The 23,905-nt window shown below is 53.5% G+C and overlaps 1 protein-coding gene across 1 annotated transcript in view; it reads right to left on the bottom strand.

The window, feature by feature from the left end:
- Nucleotides 1-23,417, bottom strand: part of ATP2A3 (ATPase sarcoplasmic/endoplasmic reticulum Ca2+ transporting 3) — a 60,647-nt gene extending 37,230 nt beyond the window's left edge. The window contains 3 exon segments of the mRNA XM_076354316.1: nucleotides 2,706-2,788; nucleotides 3,240-3,257; nucleotides 23,292-23,417. Of these exon segments, the coding sequence (XP_076210431.1) occupies nucleotides 2,706-2,788; nucleotides 3,240-3,257; nucleotides 23,292-23,409 (219 nt within the window). The 5' untranslated portion in view covers nucleotides 23,410-23,417.
- Nucleotides 23,418-23,905: the final 488 nt, after the last annotated feature.

The following is a 23,905-nucleotide window of genomic DNA, read 5'->3' as shown; positions in this document are numbered from 1 at the left end:
TTCACGCGTACTTTACCGATTAGCAGAGCCGCTGCGGCAGATTCAGCCATCAAGCAGATTGCAACAGCTCTGCAAATTCACCAGCAAGTGGGTCACTGCATCTTGTTTCAGGAAGGTATTGAACCTTGCAAGGGACCAGCCTCCCTCCTTATCTGCCCACGAGTCATATCCGAAAGGAGGGGACACGAGACTCGGCTTTGCCATCCCACTGCCAAACACCCTGAGTCTACTCAAAAAATAAGTATTTCTCAAGTAGCTAAGTGGGAAACATCTCCTCATGCAGAGTTGCTCCCAAGGTAAATTGTGGGCAAAAGTAAGCTAAAAGCTCAGTACTTGGGCACCACAAATAAGGCTCAAATCAGCAATCAGGGAGCGAGGTGCCGCTGATGATGAGCACTTCCAAGGCACCACGGAGTGCAAGTACAAAGGGGTTCATATTGCAATTATTCAGTGCCACCCATAAAGGAAGCTGTGCTAATCACACGGACGTTGAGTTTAGCTGATCCCATATCACCTCTCAGCATTGTTAAGCGTGGAGGAGGTCAGCAGCGCTCACGGGTGCCAGCTCACCGAGCCTGGTGATGCACCCGCTGCCGGCTGACTTTGCCTACATGCCCTGGGGAGGAGAACCTGCTCTGTGCTCGCAGGAGGTGCTGGGGGCGAATCACAGTGCCTCCTGGGGAAAGGCGTGTAGGGATGCAGCCTCCCCCCGGCGAAGGTGGGAGAAGAGCCCTGCAGGAGATACGCCACTGAAGAAGGAAATGTTTGAAGATAAGCAATAACACCATCCGGGGAAGTAAAGGCTGGATGGCACCAGGGACACCCTGAAGGCACCACACTGGCAGCTCCAGTGGCAGGAGCAGCCTGGGCTGGGCTTCACGCCCTGCTAAACACAAGGAAAACCCAACCCTAAGCAGCTCTCTGACATTACCCGAACGTAACGTCATGTTTTGCTGCTGCGTGATGCGCTGGGAGGTGTATTTTGTCAGCGAGCCTTAACCCTGCCCCACACATCAGCAAAGGTGTAAAGGAAAGCTATACGCCCCACACTGTGCCCAGCCGTACCCGATACCTGCCCTGAGCATCACCAGCCTGGGCATCACCAGCCCGGGATCTCTGAACCCTCCCAACCACGTGGGCAGGACGGGAAGGCAACGAACAGCAGGCAGGAGACACCTCCCACGCAGGCAGCCGCAACGCTGCCAGTCCTGCTCAGCCAGAAGGAGGGAAAAAAAATTAATAATCAAGCAACAGATTGGATTTTCATTTTTAATTGAAAATGTGAATGCTTCTGCGCAGCAGCAGAAGGGCTCCGGGAGGGAGACTTCACTCCAAGGAGGGCAAACACACGGGGTTTGGAAATGCTCCCAGCCCTGTCTTTGCCTGCATACGCGGATGTGCACGCTTTAGGCAGGTGCCTGCCCCGCTGCCTGCACCCCAACAGAGGTGAAGGTGATACGTGGAGTTTCTGAGTCGGCTTCAGGCGCCTGAAGCACTGCTCTCACCTCTCATCACCCATCACCCAGTGCTCTGGCCAAGAAAAAGCAAGCTGTGCGACGTCCTGGCAACCTCTCCGGGCATGCAGGGAGGTGGTGCCGGGACCCTCCAGCTCCCAGCACCTCCCAGTTCCCTGAGGATACAGGGCTTGGCCATTACAGCAGGAATGCACGTGCACCATGGACATGCACATCTCCATGTGTCAGAGACATTGTCCTCCGTTTCAACGGATCCTGACATGGATCTGGTCATGCTGACACTTAATACTTTCAAAAATATCCAAGGAAAAAAATAAAGATAAAGAATAAAGAAAAAAACTTTCCCTTTCTGTTTTAACCATCTATGCAAGGTGAGGGACAAGACACGTTTTACTGGATGAAACATGGCATTGAAAAGCAATCGGTAAGAATGAAAATCAGAGAAGGGACTTGCAAATAGGTTGTTTGGGTCCTAACTCAGTGAAGAGCCTGAGCACAGACCTCACTCCAGACACTGGCCATGACAGCAAGTATGGGGGGCAGGAAAGCCGATAGCATGAAAAACGATGAAGGGAAAACATATAACGGATTTAAGAGGGGAGCTAAAAGATATATAGTAGCAAAGGTACCTTCTAACCTAAAAACATAGGAAACTTTGTTGATAAAAATCTTGCAATGAGATAGAGACACGTCCAAAGGACCCGTGCAGACCTCAGGTTGGGTCTGCAAACAATGACAAAAAACTATGGATCACAGGAAAAAGCATCCCAGGACTGAGAGCTTTGGGCAGCCTTCACCTGCCTTTCTTTGGCAGCCCCTTCCCAGTCCCACTCTCACTGCGGCTCTGCGCTTGCTCTCTCCTAACCCTAACCCTACACGATGCCCAGGGCCAGCACCCATCCCACCTGGCATCCCACCAAAACGTGCCCAGGACTGAACGTTTCCATGGCCCTTTTCTGCCTTTGTCTGGTACAGTCTTGGGGAAATAGAAAGAAGCCCAGGTAGTCGTTTGATATCACTTTTGGGTGGACCAGCATTACTGAAAAAGCCTACAGTCTCGTCTTTTAAGTAGATACAATGATATTGTCACTATGCCCTAGAAAACCACTGCACTGCCGGCACATCTCCTTCATCCGACATGCACCTGCCTCTGGCTCCTTTGCTATCTGGCTGCCACCCGGGTCTGTACGTGCCCTGGAAGGTGCCCATCCCCAAACCTGGGGTACTTACGAACGACAGAAAAGCTGCCATCAAAAGGATGCGGACGAGGAGGTCTTCAAACTGCTCCAGCACCAACTCCCAGAGGGACTTTCCTGGTGGGAAAACACAAAGCCAAGCACAGTCAGTGCTCAAAAAAAACCCCAGACAGGTAGTTTAGACCACTGAGGCCACTAAGGCCAACAGGACCCTGTCCCCCGCTTGCAGCAGAGCTGCTCCAGTGCCCGTCGGCCATGGGCACTAACAAGGACATCCAGCACTGCAATGGGGGATTTTTGTCTCCAGTATTAAACACCTTCATTTCTGGCGTTGACTTGGTTTTGCTATGTCCGTTTTTAACTACAGAAACCAAAACCTCTGTGTTTCTATTCACAGCTGGTAGCCTTGCCGTCAGGGGAAAGCTCTGCTGTCAACCCAGCTTTCCCTGGGATTAAAACCAAGATTAAAAGACCCCAAAGACTACCCCTCCTCCAGCAGCCTCGGCCCCAGCACTCCCCACCCAGACTCAAGGCACATACCCACCCTCGCCTCCAGCCCGTGACTTACCTTCTTCTGCAGGGAGCTCTGTGGGTTTCCATCAACAGCCCAGCAAGCATAACAAAGTAAAAAATGATAAAAATAAAAGATTCATTAGTGATTTGGGCCCAGGCTAGCAATCCCTTCCCTTATGCCCCAGCAGTCCGCTCAGTACCCCAAAATGCAACTTATCCTGCACATATTCCCTCATTAACAAAGCTTGTCACTGAACGTCTCAGTCTGACACCAAACAAGCAGCACTGGACGCTCCCCACACCAGGGAAACATCGTTTCCCTGCTGCAAGCAGCTCCGGCAGCATTTATTCCTGCACTCAGCCTGCCTAAAAAATACTCCTCAGGAGCTGCCCTCTCCAAATCCAGGACACAGAGGTCCAACCAACCTGTAAAACACCCTGCCAGAAACCCAGTACGGACCTGCTGGGGACTATAACTTTCAGACCACATTTCCTATTAATCAGTTGTGCTTTACAGTCTGCAATACTCTAGGAAAGAAATCCAAAGCCGATGCTCAGCTGGTCCAAGCCGTCCTCCCGAATCCAGCCTGGTGGGTCCAGAGCCTCCATCCACACTGCTCCCAGCCAAACCCGAGCCCAGTCACCCGCACAACCTGAAAAAACCCCAAGGGCTCCCAAACACCCACCACGGTCTCCCTGAGACTCCCATGTCCCCACGGGATGACCGTTACCTTCGCACGCCGCATGCACCGAAGGGTCCCACGGCCGCTGGGCAATGCACAAACCCACCAAGGGCATCACTCCTGCTTGCTCACCCGTGCAGTAATGGATGTGCTGGCCCTGCCACGGGCAAGGTTTGGCCAAGGACTGCAAGGTCCTGCACCCAGGGAGGGCTCAGGAGTGACACCCCCCTCCCAGTTTTGGCTGCTGATGGGTGCTGGCATGGGTGGGTGTCTCTGCACCCGCTGTTCCTGCATCCGGGGTGAATCCTTTGGTTGCCCGCAGAGCAGCTCCCAGGGGAGCTGGCAGCCGGACAAAAACCTCCGCCAACTGCCCCAAGGTGGGGAAATACAGACATTGCAGCTGTCTAATGGAAAAGGAAATCCAGGATTCGCTGAGCGCAGCAGACCTTGCTGGAGGCGGAGAAACCAAAGCCGGAGCCATGCATCAGCAAACGCTGGGGAGGGCTGTGCTGGTGGCTCAAAGGCATCGCACAGCGCTGCAAGGGACGGCGGGGTACCAGCGCTGAGGCGACGTGGCACCAGGGCAGGGTACCCGCTGCCTCCATCCTTTGGTGCTCCGGGGCAGGAGGGGACCAGACAGAACCCCCCCCCAATCCCAAACCTCCCAACGAGGAAAAATTCAGGCAGAAACCCCTGAAGAGCTGTCCCAAAGCCTCCACTGTCTGCCACCTGCTTCTGCGCCCCACGGCGTGATAACAAAACAAGACGTTCTTCCAACTCCTTGTGTTTCTGGGCGGGAATAAGAGACTGGCTGAAGTTCAAGAGGAATCGGCCCAAGGCAGACACACTTGATGCCCTGTCGCTGGCCCAAATGCGGGGTTGTCTCTGAGCACCCCCAGCACGGAGCCCTGAGCGAGAGCAGGAAGCGAAACCAGCTCGGCTGTTTTCCATCATCTATTTTCATTCAGAGAAATGAAAAAAAAAAAAACCAACCAACCCAAAACCAAACCCACCTTCACTGAACAAACCAGTGAAAACAAGAAGCCTGAACGTGTTTACGCTTCAAACTGCATCAGCTCCTCAGTGTTCACAGAGATGCTTACTATGAGTTGTTTTAAACCCATGGCCCTCCTAGATAAAGCTACTCCAATCCCCTGCCATCGCAAGGAGCAGACAGACCAGTACGTAACGCCTATAATTATTCTTATAGCAAAAAAGAAATTTAAAAAAAAAATCTTGGAGTGGCTTCAATGTTTCGAATCACTCTGCAGAGTGTGTCAGAAGGAAAGTGGCTCTTCTCCCTTTTGCAGCCGGCTCCTCTCCACCCCCGGCTTCCTCTCCCCAGCCCAGAGAGCCACCAAAATTAAAAGTAGAAGAGATCTGCTGCTGCTATTTCCATCCAGGCTCCACTTTAAGGGTGCGAACATGCGAGGTGAGAGGGCTGGGGGCAGGCGGGGTGCCCCAAGGGAGGCAGCTGGGGCTCCCACAGGTCTCGGCTCTGCCGGGGTGCCCAGGGGTGACTTTCCACCCCGAGCAGCCACCCGAAACGCCGCGGTCCTCTTAGTGCTTCTCCCGCGTGGCGTTTGCATGAAGAGCCGCAGCGATGCTGTTTGCAGAGCGGGGACTTTGCATGAGCTCTTGATTAAAGCATGAAAACGGGTTTCCGTGAACTCAAGAGGAAACACATGCAGCGGGGCGGCCAGCCGAAACACCGCCGGCGGCAGAGTGACACTGCGCCATCGCTGTCACCAAACCCCAAACATTAGCAATGCTGCTGCAGGCACCTCCCAGAAAAACCCCAATTTTTAGTATCCTGAGAACCAAGCACCTCCCTTGCCATCAGTGACTCCTTCCACCGCCCCTCACATGGCAGCTCAACGCCCATTTTGCACCAAATACCCAAAGAAAAAGGCCAGGAAGTCACAATAAACTCACATTTTTGGGTCTGAATCAGAGCCACCAGAAAACAGGAACATTTTGGGGTTGAAGCCTTCCCCTCTCACTTCCAAAGTCTCACTAGAAATAAGAGGGTTTGTCACTTGCCAAAAACCAAGTTTTATGTGAGTCAGCCCCGTGGGACCAGGCAGGGCACCAGAGCTGGCACCGCTCCGCCGAGCTGCAGCACTGCCATGTCCCACCCGGCCGGGAAACCCACCGCAGAGGCAGGGAACCACCAAAAGCCCAAATCTGCAATTCCCTTGGGACAACACGGTGAGCGCAGACAGGCTGAAATGGGAACTCCCGGCCGGTACCTGAATAGCCCCTTTCTTCGGTCAGTGGCTCAGAGCTCAGCACAGAGATCCTGCTCTGTGCCCAAGCTCCCCAATACGGCCATAAGACAAATGCAATAACACCACCAAGGGTAGAAAGTGATAACAATTGCTCAAAGCATCCCAAAACGGCACCACCCACTTGCACCATAAATTTTCAGCTTCCTGAGCTGAGCAGTCCTGGTGCGGGACCCGCAGCTTGCAGACATGTATCTGCAATTTCTCTGCTCCTGTTCTCCTGCATCGCAGCTTTCGAGAGCAGAGCCAAGAAAGCAGAGGGTGATGGGTGCCTGGTGGCAACCTCTGGAGGTAACAAGACCATTCCCACCAGCGGAAGAGCATGCTCTCCTCTGCGTTATCGAGCAGCGTAGGCAGCCCTGGCTCCACCACAAAATATCGATACGAGATGCTCTAAGGGCATGCAACAAGCCCAGCCACCCTGGGCAGACATGGGGCTGGCGTCGGGCTATTTTAGCTGGAGGTTAATCTCCAGCTCCTGCCAACTCAAACAGGGCTGGCAGCCCGCGGGCTGGCGCCTGCAACATGGCAGGGCATGGTAATCAGGTGATGAAAAGGCAAACAAACACGGGTGCCACCCACGAGCGAGGCGGCGCGAGTACAGGCTGCCACCCCGGGGCTCTGCAACAGCCTTCGTGTCCCCAAGGAGACCCTGCCCCGCTTTCCAGGCCAAAGCAAACAAATAAAATGCAACAGGGTGGCATTGGGGTCGCTTTAAGGAAATGTTTGAGTTTCTTCTGCAGTAACAGGATCAAAAAATCCCCGGAGCAGCACAGCCCTACAGCAGCCAGCGTTTCTCCATCGTGCATTGAGGTATCGCATCCCACTCTGCTTTTGGGGAAACTGAGGCACGAGGCGACACTCTCCCAGGCCAGTGCACGGCAAAGCAAACTCTGGTGCACGCTCAGACCCGGCCTGCGACCCACAACAGCAAACATCTTGCAAGGTGAACGCTGAAATATTGTTTTCCCCACCGTTTCAGGAGCTTCCCTAGGATAAAATCAGATTTCCCTTATGGCAAATGCTTCTGCCCCCAAGTGATGCGGGAGGGGTAACAGCATGGTGCCCACCGTGGGGGATAACGATGAGCATCACGCCTGGGCCCAGCTTTCTGCTCCACGTAACTTCCTTCAAGCCATATTTCTATGTTGTAAACTCATTTTATTTCTTTTTTTTCCTGCCTTTAATTTCTTTTTCCGTATGCAGGGAAGCGGACATGGACGGGCAAAACAAGCGATGCATCTGATTCCCAGACTTTGCCAACAGGCAGGAAAAAGGACCCGAGAAAGTAGTGAAAAGAGTAAGAAAAACCCTAAAATATCCCCAGCTGGGAGAGCAGCGCCCCTCCCGTGACATAAAGCAGGAACCCAGGCAGGGCTGCTCTGGGATCCTTCCACCGCCCTGCGAGACACCAGGCAGAATAAACTGTTATTTTAACTGGCTGCCTTTCCCAGGGCTGGCTGCGCTGGAAGGATCCCATCCCGGAGGGACGCCTGCTCTGCTTCATCCCTGGTGACAGCCGGCACCGCCGCACATTCCCGCTGTTCCGCAGAACTGCCAGATTGCACAACCGGGAAAGGCTTTGCTGGGTTGTTTGAAAGCAACCAGTCACCTGGTTGGTGTAAATTCTGCCTGGGGATGGAGGCCTGGAGCTGCTCATGACCTTGCACGGTCACACCTGAGCTGCAGAAGTGTAAAAAACCCAACGTTTGCAAACTAATCCCGGGTGTTTTAGCGCTCTCTGGGATGACAAACACTCAAAGCCTAATGGTGCTAATGCCACCCGATGTTCACAGAGGACAAAGCGTAGTTACCTACGTGTCTCGGCTGTGTGCTACTTAAATTAACCCACACGGCTTTGCTTTTACACGCAGCTTCACGCCTCAGTTTCCCGAACGCTGCTGCATCCCTGGAGACTGTCCTGCACCTCGCGTCTCGCCCAGGCTCCGACCACGCGCCGGGGCAGGACACTCCGCTCGGGAAGAGCGGGACCTTCAGGGTGCAGCTAAAGGGACTTTCTGAGGTTGCTTCAGCTTCTGCAGAACAAGCCGGGCTTTGGCCGAGGTGTCACCCTCTACCTGCCCTGGCACCCCCTTGCTTGCTGGAGCCCAGCCCGGCTGGAGGGGAAGCCGGACCCACGGACACCATGTGGTATTGCACCAAGATGGGGAGCTAAGCACACCACAGAGCTGAATTAGCCGTTTACCAAAAAAGCCCCATACATAAAAACCCCCAGCAGCCATCCATCCGAATCACAGCAGGGCAGGGTGCTGCCTCGGGGCTTCCCCATCGCAGGGGGGGCTTCGCCAGCCCCCGCCGCAGCGAGCGGGGCCGAGGTGAAGGCAAGGGCAGGGCTGGCAGAGCGGCGGCTGGGTTGGGCCGCGGGGAGGGGGCAGAGTGGCGACTTGCACACCCCAACCGCCCATGCACAGAAATCGCATCCCCAGGCGGGCGCAGCTGCGGCGGGCACGTGTGCGGCACGTGAGCCCGCCGGGCTGCGGCAACCGGCGTCTCCAGCTGCACCGAGCGCCTGCGACCCAAGGAAAACAGCAATTAACTGTGCGTTAAAAAGCACCTCACAGGTGCAGGCACGGCACTGGGAACATCCCCATCCTCATGCCGGGCGGCCGCGGCTGAGCTCTGCTTTGCACCACGACCTGCTCCCGGAGGATCTGGCTCTTCCCCGTGTCCTCCATCATCCCCAAGGAGCCGGTCCCAAATCCACGGGTGCTTTTACTCCTGTTTCTTTCCCTCTTGAGTGAAGGCGGTGGTGGCCCTGGGCGTGCCGCGGGTGGGGGAAGCACCTCAGGCCCCCGGCACCTTATTTGCTTACCGCCTCACAGCTGCTTTTTCCTGCGCGCCGGGTGAGTTTTGGTTGTGCTGGCTGCCTGCGACAGCCGCTCGCTCGGGGCTGCTTTGAAAGGCAGCAGGAAGATAAAAGGAACGATATACAACTCCCCCCTCCCACGGCAAACACCGACAGTTTGCTGTTCCTGTAACTCCCCGGCGCTCGTCCCTGCTTGAGCTCTGCCCCGTGCTTTGCAAAAGCCTAGTGCCTCTCGTGGCTGGGGGATCAACAGCCCCCAAAATAAGCAAATTTGGGGCCAGAGGAAGCGCTGGGGATGGCGGCAGCCCAGGGTGGGCGAGGGCTGGCGGGGCAGCACAGGAGGATGGTTAGCAGAGGTTTAAAGAGCAGAAATATCCTTGCTGTTTTCCAGGCGATGCTTTAGGGTGAAATGATCCAACCGGTTTTCTGGCTGGCACCTGGAGGCCGTAAATGGCTGGCAATAAAATCAGCCCCAAAAATTTCTGGTTTGGGTCACAGGGCTCCCCACAGCAGTCGAGGCTCTGGACCGACTGCTTGTCCTACACTCACGCTGCTCTTCCAAACCCGCTGGTATGGAACCCAGCCCAACACCATCGGTCCCTCCAAGGATGGTGACAGGGCCCCAGGGGAGAACAGTTGCATTTGGGCTCCCACAGCCCCGCTGCTATGGTCAGGGGGGAGAAGATGAAAGGCTCATTTGTTCCTTTTCTGGCCAGCTAAGCTTATGTCTGCAGGTCAGGGAATAGGAAACACAGTTATCCTGGATGTGCTTCTCAACAGCAGCGAAGCACCGTGCAAATCCGGCCCCGCGGTATTTCCTTTTCCCCGGAAAATCAGCACGTCCCTGCGCCGAAGGATAAGCCACCACCACCACGACCTGCTGTCCGGGTAGAGAGAAATAGGGATGGAGGTGGGAGCGCGGCATTGGGCTGATGGTCCAAGGAGCTGTGTAAAATAAACAAGGAAAAACCTGCCCGTCCCAGCCCAAACTTCCCTTCCTTTATTCCTGGAAACCACTCATCCCAAAAAAGTTGGACAGCACGAGCTTCCCTCTCCCACGGTGCAGGGGGTCCCGGCCCAGGGGGTCCCGGCACAGAGCCATTAAGCCCAGCCGGCACCAAGCATCCTCCTCCCGTGCCACGGCAAAAAGCAAATTGCTTCCCTGTTGATAACCCACCTCCTTTTCTTAATGCTATGAAAATAAGGGGAGAAGATTTCACCCATTGCCCCCAAAAATGAGCCACCAGCTAGGCTTGCAGCTCCGGTGCCCACGTGGTGTCTGCAAGAATAAAGTCTTGGGGAAATTTAGGGGAAAAACCCTGGGGAAATGGGGCTGCAAGCGGTGGCCTTGTCCCCCTGTCCCTGCCGGCACCCGCAGCAGATCCCCGGGCTCGTTTTGGGAGTGGGAGGGAGCAGGGCGGAGGAAACCCGCGGCTCCAGCCTGGGATGGATTATTTGAGCAAACTAAAAGCAGCGGTTTGTTTCCTCCTGCACCAACGCAGTGGAAAGAATTTCCAGCTCCGGCTCCCGGGTGGAAAAGCTAAAAATCTGCGTTTAAATAGTAACAGGTTTTAGAAAAAAAAAAAAAACATCCAACACAGGAGCTTGAATAAAATAAAGCTTAAGCTGGGGTGGTTTTTTTTAGTTTTGGGGTTGTGTTGGGGTTTTTTTAGCTTCTCCTTAGCTCTACTTCGAGCAGACCCTTTCCGTAACCTCAGGGAAAGGTGAGGGAGCGACTCTGCGTGTTTGGGAAACTTCTGCCAGAATTGCCACAACCCCAACCCAGAGGGCACACTGCAATTTCAGTATATGCTCTTCTTGCACCCTACAGATATCATTTTATTTCCTCCTTTATTGCCCTAAAACTATTTTTTCAGCCAATTTCCCATTGATACCCCAGTGGTAAGTGTTAAGTAAACTGGGGGGGTTTGCCCAGTAATGTTTTTTCACCCTTTAGGGCTCCACTGCAGCCTCTTGCCCTCAGCCACTCGGCTCTCAGCCGCCCCTCGCATCACGAGCACGACGACCAGGTGCCACCAGATGCCAAAACGCCTCCGACCCAGCACGGTGGCTGAAAAAACACCATCCAGGCCAGGGAAAAACGCCACGGCGAATTCGTAACCCACGATGGACCGCCACACACCACCACAAAGAGGCCACTCGCAGCGAGTCCAGCACCCGGCGACAAAAAACACTTAATAACATTTTCCTGGCAGTGCCGGGGAACCGTTTAGGAAACCAAACACAGGGAGCTGCGGAGGTGGCGGTGCCAGGAGCCCCGGCAATGCCCCGTGCTGCCAGGTCAGTTCGGCCGCCCATCCCTGCCCGGCACCGGGAAAACGTGCACGTCCCCGGGAGGTTTCAAATATCCCAGGGAAGGAATTTCAGCACTGAAAACTGGGTTGCACCTTTCAGCTGAATTGTGCAAGACTTGGGGAAGAGCAAGGTGGGACTGTGTTTGGGTTTTTTTTTTTTTTGCCTAAAAAGATAGGAAAAAAGGGATATTTGGGCGGAAAAGGCAGGTAAGAAAATGAGACTAGGATGCATTTTCAAAACAGGATGCATTTTCAAAATAGGATGCTTTTGCTTCTGGAGGACAGGTGTTGCTCAGCACACAGCAAAGGGCTGCTGTAGCTCGGTGGGGGGAATAGCGTCCCCCAAAACTGCCACCCCAAGGATCTGAGTGTTTACACCGAGCCGAGCATCTTTGATGAGGCTGTAAGCAACCACTGAGGACATCACACTTGCTTAGCATGCAAAATAAAACAATAAAATAAATAACAATTATGAACAATAAGTAATAATTAAAATTTGAAGGTATAAAAATAATAAGTAATAATAGTAAATAATAAATAATGATAAACATAACTCAAGTATTCCAACTAGCCAAGTGCTGTGGAAAGCGTGGGTGGCTCCTGGTCTCTGCATCCAGGAGCGGCCGAGCAGCTCAGGGGCATCCCGCTGGCAGCATCCCTGCTCAGAGGACATTCCTCCCACCGCCCCGCGGGGGACGGGGACCAGCCGGTCCAGGGGCTCGCAGCACTAGAACACTCGGTAGCCACCTCTCCAGGAGAAGGCAGGCAGGGAAGGGGTTAACCTCCTCCCCGGTGTAACCCCAGCTTTTTCCCCTGCTGTAGGGTGCCCACCTCGGTGTGCGACACCAAACCCTCACGCCCCAAACCCTGCCCTCGGCGGGAGGGGAAGCACTTTGACATCCCACCCCACCTCCCGTGTTAACCTGCCGGCACAAAACAACATAAAACGTCCTCCCTTTCCCCCAAAAAGGGGCTCACTCCGCAGCACTCATGGCACAGCACAGCAGCTCATTTGCTTTGCCACTTTTTTTGCTCGACATCTTGCACGTGGCAGATTTTGGATTGAATTGCAACCGGTGTGGACCCAACTCCCGGGACACCTGTAAGAGCCGACCCACGGGGGTTTGCAAGATGAAACCTGCCAAAAGCATAGCCCCAAACCAGTAACCTCAATTAAGAAAGAAAAAAAAAAAACCCTACAAGATATTACTTTTAAATCCAAGCAGCATTTTCTCCCCTTCCCTGCCAAGATGAGGAAGCTGCTCTCTCTCTCTCTGCTCCAAAAGCCAGTATTTCAATAGATATTTCGATCGATCCTGCTGCCACCTGTAGCCGAGCCACAGCGTACGAGCTGGGCTGTGTATTTATGGATCAGGAAAACCCGAACTTTGCACGCCGGGTTGGAAGGAGACCCTGCCCCAACCTCGGGGCTGAAGGGAGCCAACTCCATCCTAAAAGCGCAGAGGTCTGGAGGGGGTTGGGGTTTGGGGTTTTTTTTTCCCATTTGTTTGTTTTCTGGAGGAAATGCCACCGCCACGACAAATCTTTGTGAAATTCAGAAGTTTGAATAGCGCATCTCAACCCGTCTCCCATCTGCTAGTAAATAAAGCCAGGCTGGTAAAACGCGGCCAGTGTATCCGCAGGGTGGTGCATCCTCCGACCCCGACCCACTCAGGCGCTGATGAGCTGCTTTTCAACTCAATTAACTCAAACTGAGGTTATTATTATTAATTTTTTTTTGCAGAACTCCTTGCCCCGGCTGACCTGGCTCCCACACACACACACACACACACTTGCTTTTTCTGGTATCTGTTCTCAGAGCACGATCTATTTTCAGCAATCCTCTTGGATGGGTTTTCATGGAAAACGAAGTCTACGCTGCCCTGAGTTTAGATTGTATCAGAAGAAAAAAATGTCTGTAGGATAGAAAAGATCTGTTCTTCTGGATGGGAAAAAGGGGCGAGTTGGACAATTAATACTTTTCATGAACTCTCTGGGGATCACACATCTCTGTGCAGTTGAAGCAGCTCCTTTCCTGGAGCGAGATACTCAGAGATCCCTGGAAACATAAGTCCCATCTAGGCTTTTTCCATAATCTCCTTCCAACTATGTATAATATCTGTGTGCGTGTCTAGAAGGATGAAATATCATATATATATGTATATGTGTAGATACATAGATACCTATATACATTTGTGTATAAGGATAAAACCTTATATATACACACACAAAGATAGCTATATATACATTTATGTCAAAAAGGGGTGAAAAAGGGAAGAATAATTTGAATTGGGCTTTTATAGATAAAAGAGGAGCCCCAGAACAGACCTGAGCCAGCACTGCAGAGCAGCCCCATCGCCTCCCGCGTCACTGCAGGACTCCCCTCCGGAGGGGAGCGGATCAAAACACTACTGATCCTCTGATGGGGTTTCCATTTATCTGCAGGCAACAGAAGGTCCCTGACCTCCAAAGCGTGCAAAAGCCCAGAAAACCTGCAAAAACCCACAGGACACGGTGCCCCGAGGGGAACCCTCTGCGGCGGCCAGAGCGGGAGGGCCAGGGACACAGCTCCATCGCTTCCCCTCTCCCACCCCACACCACTGAGCCGGCCTTTTTTATTTTTATTTTTCCACTCACTCCCCACATTTTCCTTATTTTAGACCTTCTGTTGACTTGGAGGTTGCAAAATGGAAAAAGAAAAGTGCAAACAGGCAGGTACAGGGAGGGTTATCCTGACCCCAGCTGCCCGTCTCCCGGGGACAGGCGCTGCCTGCTTGGCAAAATCCAGCTGAGCGACGTTTTAGAGGGCAAATCCCTGGGGATTCGGCCATCGCCGGCCGCCGGAGGGGCTGGAGTCACTGCTCAGCTAACCGAGTTCCTCCTCAAGGATCTCCGTGCTTTCACTCCCCATGGCGAAGGAAGCAGAAGAGAGAATCTCCCCCGCCCATGCACCCCTCCCAAAAAATAACTGATTTTTATCAGCCACAAATGCAAGAAAAACTGTTTCCAAACCAGAAAAAGAAAAAAACAAAACACACACACACCCCCATATAATAAAGTAAATATCTAACATACAAAACACAGCCCTTGCATTTGCCCAGAGGGCGGCTCTGCAAGGCCTCCAGGGATTTTCTCCAATAAGATGGGGGGGGGAAGGCATTTTGGCCACCCATCCCGCCAGGAGGACATGGACCGACCGCGGGGACTGGTCCCAGCACAAGGGACAGCTTTCCCACCCAGCTCCTGGGAGCAGCATGGCCGCGGCCGGTGGCTTTGGGGACCCCACGGATGCGCTGGAGGTGGTTTCACTGGGACGGAGCAAAACCCGTCAGCACCGGGGCTGCCCCCGGCACCGCGTCCCCCACAGCTCCCACAGCCGCCCGGACAAGGATGCCCGACACAACCCTGCCCTTCGGTCCGAATTAACTCACATCCCTTCCCTGCCTCCCCCCGACCACTGGTTTAAAATACACATAGTGGCTAAATAGCAGGAAACACCCAAAGCAAAAATACCGCGGACAGGAACCCAGGGGCACAGGGGACACGCAAGAGCAAGAAGCGGATTTCCTCCCCAAAACATCGCACCTCCGATGCTGACGGTGACCCTGCCGCGCGGCTGGGCTGGGCCACCAGCGCAGTGTCACTCATCCTCGAGTGCCTTCACCCTTCAGCCCTGCAGAGCCCGAGATGGGCTCGGACCTGTTAGCTCTCGATAGGGAATAAATATCTTTTTATTGGCTGTGGTTTGCTTCTTCTCCATAAAGGGATCTTTTATCCAGAGGTGTCCCACAGTGACTTGCAAATGTTAGTGTGGGGGAAAAATTTTTATATATATATATATATATATAAAAAACCCTCAAATGGGATAGATACATATATAATCTCAAATGGAATATATATATACATATATATATAAAAAATCTCAAATGGGTTCACATGGGAGCACAGGTGACGAAGCCAGGACCTCCGTCGGCGGCACATCCAGCAGGTTGCTGAACATTTAAATTTTAGGAGGATTTTGATGATCAGAGCGGAAACACCTGCATTTAGGGGTACCATAGGTCTCGACTTCAAAGAGGTACAAAATTTCAGATTTCAGCCACCACGGGTCACAAAGAGATGCCATCGCGTGCCCAGAAGCAGCCTGATGCCTGGGGACGTGTTGGACCCGGTGGCGCAGGGGCACAGACCCCATCCCGGAGGTAGACGGGACTGCTACCAAACTACAGCCTGACCTTGGACTTACCACTTCTGCGGGTGAGAAAGAGAAAAGAAAATAGAGTGGTAACGAGCAGCCAAACCTCAAAAACTGGGAGGTTCCCACAAAAAAAAAGGCAAATACTAGTTATAGACGTGAGGTTAATTGCTAGCAAGGATTAATTCCACTTCTCTTCAAAAGAGAAACACTTTGGACCCAAATCCGACCCTCCTTTCACGAGACGACTGGCTCAACTCAGGCAAGTCACCCACCCTGGAAAAGACCCATTAGCATTAATTGTATTAATCCTAGCAGGAATAACGAGTCTCCTGTCCCAGCATTGCTCATCACCACCCGCGCGGCCATTGCTCGGACGCTGGCGGAGCAGGCAGCTGCCTGCAGCCCTGCCTGCGAGGGGTTAACCGCCCACGGAGGAGCCTCTGGCGCACGCTCAGGCACACGCTCACGTCATGGAAATACTCAAGTAACCACAATTTTCTCTATTGCTTTTTGGCTCTGGTTCTTCAACATTTCTACACTTCCAGCCCAGATCTTTGCTACCTGTTTTCCAGTGCGGTTATTGGTACCGACAGCAGCTCGACCGAGCAGTCGGTAGGTTTTTTTTTTTTAATAGAGGTGACTGTTATACTTTCTACCTCCAATACTACCAACACTGAGATATAAAAAATGATCGTGAGTCACAATACCAGAAAAAAAAATAAATTTAGAAAAAAAAAAAAAAATCAGATGCACAATAATAAATGGAGGTGGGATGCGGGGTTGGCGCTTTCTGGGTTTTGCTGGGTATTAATATCGCACCGGGTTGGACTGAGCCCCAGGCAGCTCTGTCCTGCTGCTGCCTGCCCACCCAGCCCACCCACAGCAGCCGCGGGCCCCTCTCCTCCATCCCCCCCGCCTTCCCCAGTCCCCCCAGTCTCCCCAGCATCAGAGGTTTCTCCTGCCCGAGATGTACCGACTGACCAGGAGGGGCTGCCTTCATTGCCTTCACCCCCTCTGAGACGCAGCGGGAGGTCATCCACGAGTGCTACGTGAGAACCAGGGGAGGGAAAAAAAAAAGGGGGGGGGGGGGAAGGAAAAAAGAAAGAAAAGATAAAAAAAGCAAGCAGAAAACCCCATCCCTCTCCTGATAATCACAACCTGCCTTAATATTTCCACCCCGTAATTGAGACTGCGAGCGCCAGCAATGCTCCCGGAAAACATCAGCCCAGCGGCTTGGCACCCGGTCCCCATCCCGCTCCAAAGCGCCTCCCCCTCCGGACCACTCTGCCAGCCGGTTACTGAACTAACCCACATCAAACCAGCCAGCCCAGGAGACGACGTCCTCCTCCTCGCACCACCACTGGTTGTGATTAGCGGAGCGAGCCAACGGGCCGGGCAGGGAGCGCTGCCTCGCGTGCCAGAGCTGCCCAAGCGCCCTAATGGGCTTTTCCCGGGGTGGGGGGAATTAAATAGGAGTTTTAGAGCACCCTTGTGCATTGTCAGCACCCAGATGCCCGGCCTTACCTGCCGAAAGAGGTTTGCCATTCTGCTTTTACTGCCCTAATTCCCCGTGGAATACAGCTTAGGTGATGCTCATAACTTCTTAACGCTCCTTTTAACAGCCCTGAAAACATTCATGGGGATGAGGCATCCACTGGCCCACCAGGCAAGCTCAACGAGCCACCAGAAGGGTTTTGTGGCTGGTCCGGACACCGCGATGCCTCGCAGGGAGGAGGCCCTTCTCCAGGAGCCGGGGCTCGACCAGCTGGGCAAGAGGCACAGGGTGCAAACACTCAACATCTGGCTCACGGTTTACAAAGAATAACTCTAAGAAAACCATTTTGGAGGGGCACCAGCATCCCAACCGACTCTGCAAACGCTGCGTATAGGAGAAAAATCGAAGCTGGCTCCTGCAGAGGTTTGAATATATGAAAAAGCATCAAATAATAACCTCATTTTTCAGGACCAGGAAAATGAAAGCATCTCAGGGTTGCGTGCAGCCCCGCCAGCCCCGCGAGGTTTCTGACGCCTTTCGATAACCAGTTCAGATCCCCGCTGCAGATCGCAGGAGGGCAATGGGAACGCCGCTCTCAGGATGGGTTCCGTTCACCCCTCCTCGCCGTAGCTCTTGAGTGTTGCACAGGGCGGCTATCACCACCAGAAAATAACAACCAACTGCTTTAAGTTGCCCGTGCTCAGCCCTGCTTCACACCAGCACCTGCAATTTTGGGCATCCGGCAGGGACGTCCCCCGGGGGCCCGTGCCAGAAGCATTGCCTGGGCTGTGGATGTGCCAGGACAGACCCGACCCGCAGGACAGGGGTGATTTAGCAGCAGCCGGGAGCCTCCCGCTTTCACATCATCCCATTTGCAGGAGGAGATCAAACACAGAGTGAAAAGGCAGTGACTTGGATGTTTCTCAAATTAAAATTCTCCTTGGTAGGAAGAAAGCAAAAGCAACACCAGGTGTCGGCTGATGCTTTTCACTCAAGAAAAATGGTTTTGAGGAGAAGCTTTAAAAAGAAAAAAAAAAAAAATACTTGCAACATAAATATCAATAGTATTTTTCAGAGATTTACCCTGGAGGGAGACGACCGTAGAAATGCTACTCAATAGCTTAAAATCAGATCTGGCAATTGGAGAAGGCTTAAAAAATGCAGAAAGACCAATGCCACTTGAAAAGGCAAAGAGCGAGCAGCCACGCGGCTGCGTGGTGATGGCGAGGACTGCACCAGGTGGGCCAAAAACACTCGGCTCCAGGAGGAAGGTCAAAATAGACACCTGAAAAACTGGGGAAGAGGATTAGCCTGGGGGAAGGGGGGGGATATTTTGCTGCTAATGATGTTTCTGAAGGACCTGCTCCAGCCCCTTTCTGAAAACGGCACACCCCAAGCCGGCATCCGGGCATCCACAGCGCAACCTCCTAAATCAGTGTTTCACAGCACCAGCTCCACCACCCCCAGCTTTAAAACCAGCAATGAAATAAAAATATTAATGAAATAACACTTGTGCAACAGGGGAGGCCAGCCCCAGGGGTACAGACGAGACCTGCGCACAAAATCCCTCCCCCCCCCAGCCCAGCCCCTGCCTCTCCTCGCCCTGGAAATTTTCCCTCCCTGGATCCTGCAGCATTTTAAAAGGAGACATCAGTTTTTCTGAACGTTGCTCTTTATTCACAATTTTTTTTTTAAAGGTAGGTACGAAAGCGGGTAACCTCAGAGGATGGCGCAGGGATGAAAATCCCAAGTTTCCTCTTGTCCAATTAGGAAAATTTTGTGTAGTCTCTCCCCAAATTTGAAGGCGCTCGCAAGGTTTCAATGCCTCAGCATTTCTCCTAAGGGAAAGGATTTGGAGGAGGAAGGAAAAAAAAAAAAAAAACCACAACCCCCGTAGCATGTTTATGAATCAGACTGTTAAGCGTGTGTTTTGGGGGTGGAAAAGGTGGGCGATGCGCAGAGGAACAGAGAGCAGAGCTGGATGAGTCAGAAAATGCTGCTTTTCCTCTCCTTACCGGCATCTCAACTATTTCAGCATGAAATAGAAATTTTTTTTTTTTTTTTTTTTTTTTTTTTAATTGTCAAGAGAGAGTTGGAGCGTAACCTTGGCTGGTTAGCAACCGCCGGCAGCTAATCCGACATTAAGTAATGCACCACAATTAGAGTACGCACAGGAGCGTGTGCATGCACACACGTGTGCCGATGGACACATACACACACACACACAGAGCCCTGGCTATAGGCTGAGAAAAGGATAGAAATAAATAATATATCGGTGGTTTCTGCTGCTGCTTCTAGCAAAACAGGGGCTCAGACGCGTGCTCGTGCTGAAAAGCAGAAAGCTCCTCGTGAATGCGCCTCGGTGGGTTTCAGGAGAGCGGCAACACATCACAGGCTGGATTTGGGCTTGGGGATGTCACCTCCTCCTGCCCAGGTAGGCTCGGGCACACACATGTAAAAATACACACAAGGGCTCCGAGATCCTGAAATAAAGCTTACGGAGGCGTAGGGAAGTGCGTTATAAAAGAAAAGCCAATTTACTCGTGGGCTTTGAGTTGGCCCAGTGCTGAAGCTGGCTTGAGTAACACTTAAACCAGCCATCACGTAAATACTGTTATCATTGCACCTTGCAGTGAGGTTTTGAAGAGCATCAGGTACCATCGGGGGTCAGCCCCCGGGGCGGCAAGGATAAAGGAGGGATGGGCGAGACCCCGAGGAGGGCTGACGGGCAGGGTCTGATCCCGCCCGGTGGCGTTTCCAGCCGCAGGCGGCAGCAGGGCTTTTGCTTCGGAGTCAGAAGAGATGAAATGCAAGAAGAGATAAACGCCCCTATGCTGCAGACAGCCGAGCACTTGACTCCACTGACATTCACAGTCCATTTAGGTTACTGATGAAGCAAATGAAATTATGCATATGCATTAACGCTGGCAATATCCTGCCTGAAATGTATGCTCATTTACACATGGAAACCCATTTAGAAGAGAGAAATCAGAGCTATATTTAAAACAGAAAATCACTTGACTGTCCACAGGGCAACTCCCATTTACATCTGTCATTCCTTGGCAAAACTGAAATCATTTCAGGGTAAAATGTGCCCTTGGTTTTACATTTAGAAAGAAAAATGTTTGCACCCCTGTATCCTCCTGCTCAGCCTATTCTAAAATAAGAGATGCTCATTTTTTGCTTTTGTGTTTTGTTTTGTTTTTTTTTTTTAAGTGTTGTGGTCTAAAAGCAACCTGTGGAGCAAGGTGCTGGCAGATGGGAGGAGGCGTAGGGGAGCGCCCGCCCAGCACACGTGGAGCATCCAAAGCATTTTATTAGTTTAAAAATTACTTTGGAGATTCAGGAGCCTTTTGAGAATCACCATGGTGAGACCTAAATGTTCTGCGGCTTCTCCAGTTTCCTTGGCAAATGAAATGGCCATGCTGACAGCGCCGATGACAGATCTGAAACTAGAACAACAGCTCTTCCTAACGGAGAAATATCTTATTCCAGTCCAGTAATCTGTATCTCACTGCTTGGCTGCCAAGCCACGAACTGGAGATATTAAATAATCAGTATTGCTCTCTGTTTCCTCCTGCAAAGTTAAATGTGAGCACTGGAACTGAAAAAGCAATTTTAGGCTTCAAAAGAATACCCCCTCCAAAAAATACATAGCTTTTTAATAGAAAACATGCCAATAGCCGCTGCTTCTCACTTAACGTCGGAGCTCGCTGCAGCCCGTGTTTTTGAAATGCATCAACACAATTAAAAAAGCAGACAGCAGCTCTCTAAAGTACGTCGGGAGGCAGTTTTTAAGAAAGATGATGTATTTTAGATTGCGATTCACGACCACACTGGCAGTTTGATTTCAGGTTTAGAAGGAAATGAATGGATGCGAGACAGGAGGGTGCGAAAATGAAACTAGCTGGAGCTGAAGGTCTGCTCTGCGCTTCAAGCCACGCAAGATTTGAATTTTCTTCCCCCTTCTGCGCGAGCTCAAGCGAGTCACCAAACTGCCCCGCGCTTCCGCTGCCGGAGCTTAATTTAAACCTAAATTAAAATGCAATTTAATACAGGCCATCTTCAAGACCTGCGCTCCGGTACAAGCCCAGCTTGCCCTCCCACGCTGCTCCCCGCAGCAGCTCTCCCTAACGGGGTACCCAAGGGTACCCCAGCGCAGTCAGGGAGGTCGGCTCCTGCTGCCGCGACACAACCTGCAAGCTCTCGCCATGCTGGAAAAAAGGCTATTTGCTTAATGTCGAGGTTTTAAACCAACCAAACCAAACAAAAAACCCCAAACAAACCATGTAGGGTCCCATGCTGCATGATTTTAAGCTGTGCTAACCTGTCCATCCGCGCCACGAGAAAAATATAAATACTGCACAAAAATTGCAAAAATTCAGAATTCTTAAAAATCTTCGACCACATTTTCACTGATGGTTGCACTGCCCACGTTACTGCTCTCAACGTCTGTGCACATCACCGTGAGCTGTGTTGTACAGGAGATGCAGAGCTCTGCTTTGAAGGCGAAAGCCATGGGACATCCCAAAGTCAGAAGCTCTTGGGAGCCAACAGCCTGCAAGAAACCCAACGCTGGACTGTATGGGAAGCAAAGCTGTAGAGAGAGGCGAGCACAGAGCCATTGCTTGCAAGAAGGGGAAGGAAGAAGAAAAAAAACAAAAAGGCAAACTAATTGCCACCGCTAACCCTTTGATTTGCACCTACATCATACGTTCGAGCTACCTTTTCTACGGCAGAGAGCCCAGTGCCACCAAGCAGCCAACATGCCTGACTCAGTGACGATGATTCACTTGGGCAAACAGGAGGATAAAGCCACCGCGAGCCCCGCAACGGCGATGCCTGTAGGTGACACACTGCTGCACGGCACAGACCGCCCGTACGGCCCATCGTCCCCACATTCCCGTAGGGCCGAGGGACGGCGCAGAAACGTTGGGAGCAATTATACCTTGAAATCAGACTGTCACACCTCTTTGTTAGGGATGCGTTTTGCATTCAGCCCCCCAAAGCAGAGGGATCGCTCCCCTCCTGGCTAACCAGATGGGTCCCCAGCTGCCCTCCTCCAAAATCAGGTCAGACAAGGGCAGGTGTGACGCTCCATTGCTTACGCCTTGTGCGGAGTGCTCCACGGTAAGAGCTCCCAAGTCCAGCCCTGACCACGCTGACTCAGGGAACGGAGCCAGAAGCTGCCCGGTACGGGGAGTGCTGGCGGGAAGGGGGACCCCAAGCACTGCCCAGCACACAGGACTGCTGCTCGCAGGGCTTGTCTGGAGGAGGCACAGCCCTCTGATCCCACCTAACACAGCCCTCCCAATGAATAAAGATGCAGACGGCAATCCTGCCAGCATCTACTCGTGCTTTCCTTAGCCTCATCCACGACAATCAAGTGAAAACCAGATGCAACAAGCTCCAACCCAGGAGTTTACACACTTATCTCCTTGCACAGCTTCGAGAAAGGACTTGCTACTCCAAAGCACTGGAGCAAACTCACCCTAAAACCCTCCTGTTTCCATATGCAGAGTTAACAACCTACCTACAGCTACAGCCTGGACAATCAAAATCACTATTTACCCGGGTAGGTTCAGGCACCCAGCAAGTCCCTCCCGTGCACACTGAGCACTTATAAAACACCGGTTTAAAAGTTCCCCTTATCAAAACCAGGAAGATGCCCAGCTGCTCAAAGAGGGTTCCCTGGGTCAGCGAGGCACGCAGCAAAGCCGGTGCACGTCCCGTCGCCCTATCTCCCCCTGCCACCCCTTCCTCTTCTGCAGCAGCACCCACAGCCCAGCCAGGGCTACGGCGAGCAAGGAGCGGGGTCCCCCCGCCGCGACACCCCTCGCCTCGATTTCGGGGCTTCCCCCTTTCACCCACAGGCAAGGGGGGAACTTCCCCCTCTCTTTCCTGGCGACGTATCCGTGTCCCTCCCCGCTTTCGGACACCCCGCCAGAGGAATTAATACCCCGCCAATTGCCCGCGCCGCCCGGCCGCCCGCAGCCCCAGGAATTAGCCCTTAATCGAAGCCGGCAAATATTCCCCTCATCAGCAGGTGTCCCGCGGCAAATCCCCGCGGCTCCTCCGCAACCCCCGGGGCGGCGGGGGATGCTCCGGGGGGTCCCCAGGGCAAGCACCCCGGCCCTTCCCGGACCCGGCGGGGAGGGTCCCGGTCCCGGCGGAGGGTCCCAGCCGCTCCCGGTGTCCCGTTAGGGCTGCCCCATCCCGTCCCCCTCCCCCCCCCCCCCGGGTTCCTCAGCCCCTCCCGTCCCACCGGCAGCATCCCGCCGTCCCGTCCCGCCGCACTAACCATTGGGGCCGTACTTCTCCCGGCTGCGGCGAACCTGCTCCGGGCTGAGCCCGCAGCTCTCGGTTACACCGAAGCGGCGGAGGACGTCGAGCGCCGGGAGGCTGTGCGCCGCCTCCATGCCCCGGCGGCGGCCCGGGCCGGGGCGGGGGGGAGGGGGGGGGGGGGAGATGCTCGGCGGGGGGCGCACGGAGGGCTCTCGGCACGGCGCTGCCTCGCCACCTCTCCGCCCGCCGCGGGAAGGGGCGCCCCGCCGCCGGGCCCGCCTCCTCCCGGCGGCACCGCCCTGCCCGCCGCTTCCCCCGCCTCCCCCGGGGCCGCCGCGCCCGCCCGCGCCCAGCGCCGCGGGGCAGCCCCGGCGACCGCGCCGGGCTGGGGGGGGGGGGGAGCGGGGTCCCCCCGGGGTCCGGCACCCGCCCCTTTGCAGCCCAGGCTGGCCGCCTCCAAACGTGCCTCCCGCGCCCCCCCCCCCCCCCCAAATATTTTTTTAATTATTTCCAAACTTCTGGGAAGCGATGCCGAAGGGGAAACATCCCCAGGTTGCTGGTTGCTCGTTCAGGTGCTGGGAGATATGGGAAGGGGTTGCTCGGCCCCTGGCCGGGCAAAGCGTGGGCTGT

Source organism: Aptenodytes patagonicus, chromosome 17 (assembly GCF_965638725.1).
Source record: "Aptenodytes patagonicus chromosome 17, bAptPat1.pri.cur, whole genome shotgun sequence".
Taxonomy (NCBI): domain Eukaryota; kingdom Metazoa; phylum Chordata; class Aves; order Sphenisciformes; family Spheniscidae; genus Aptenodytes; species Aptenodytes patagonicus.
This window is presented reverse-complemented; position numbering and strand designations above follow the sequence as displayed.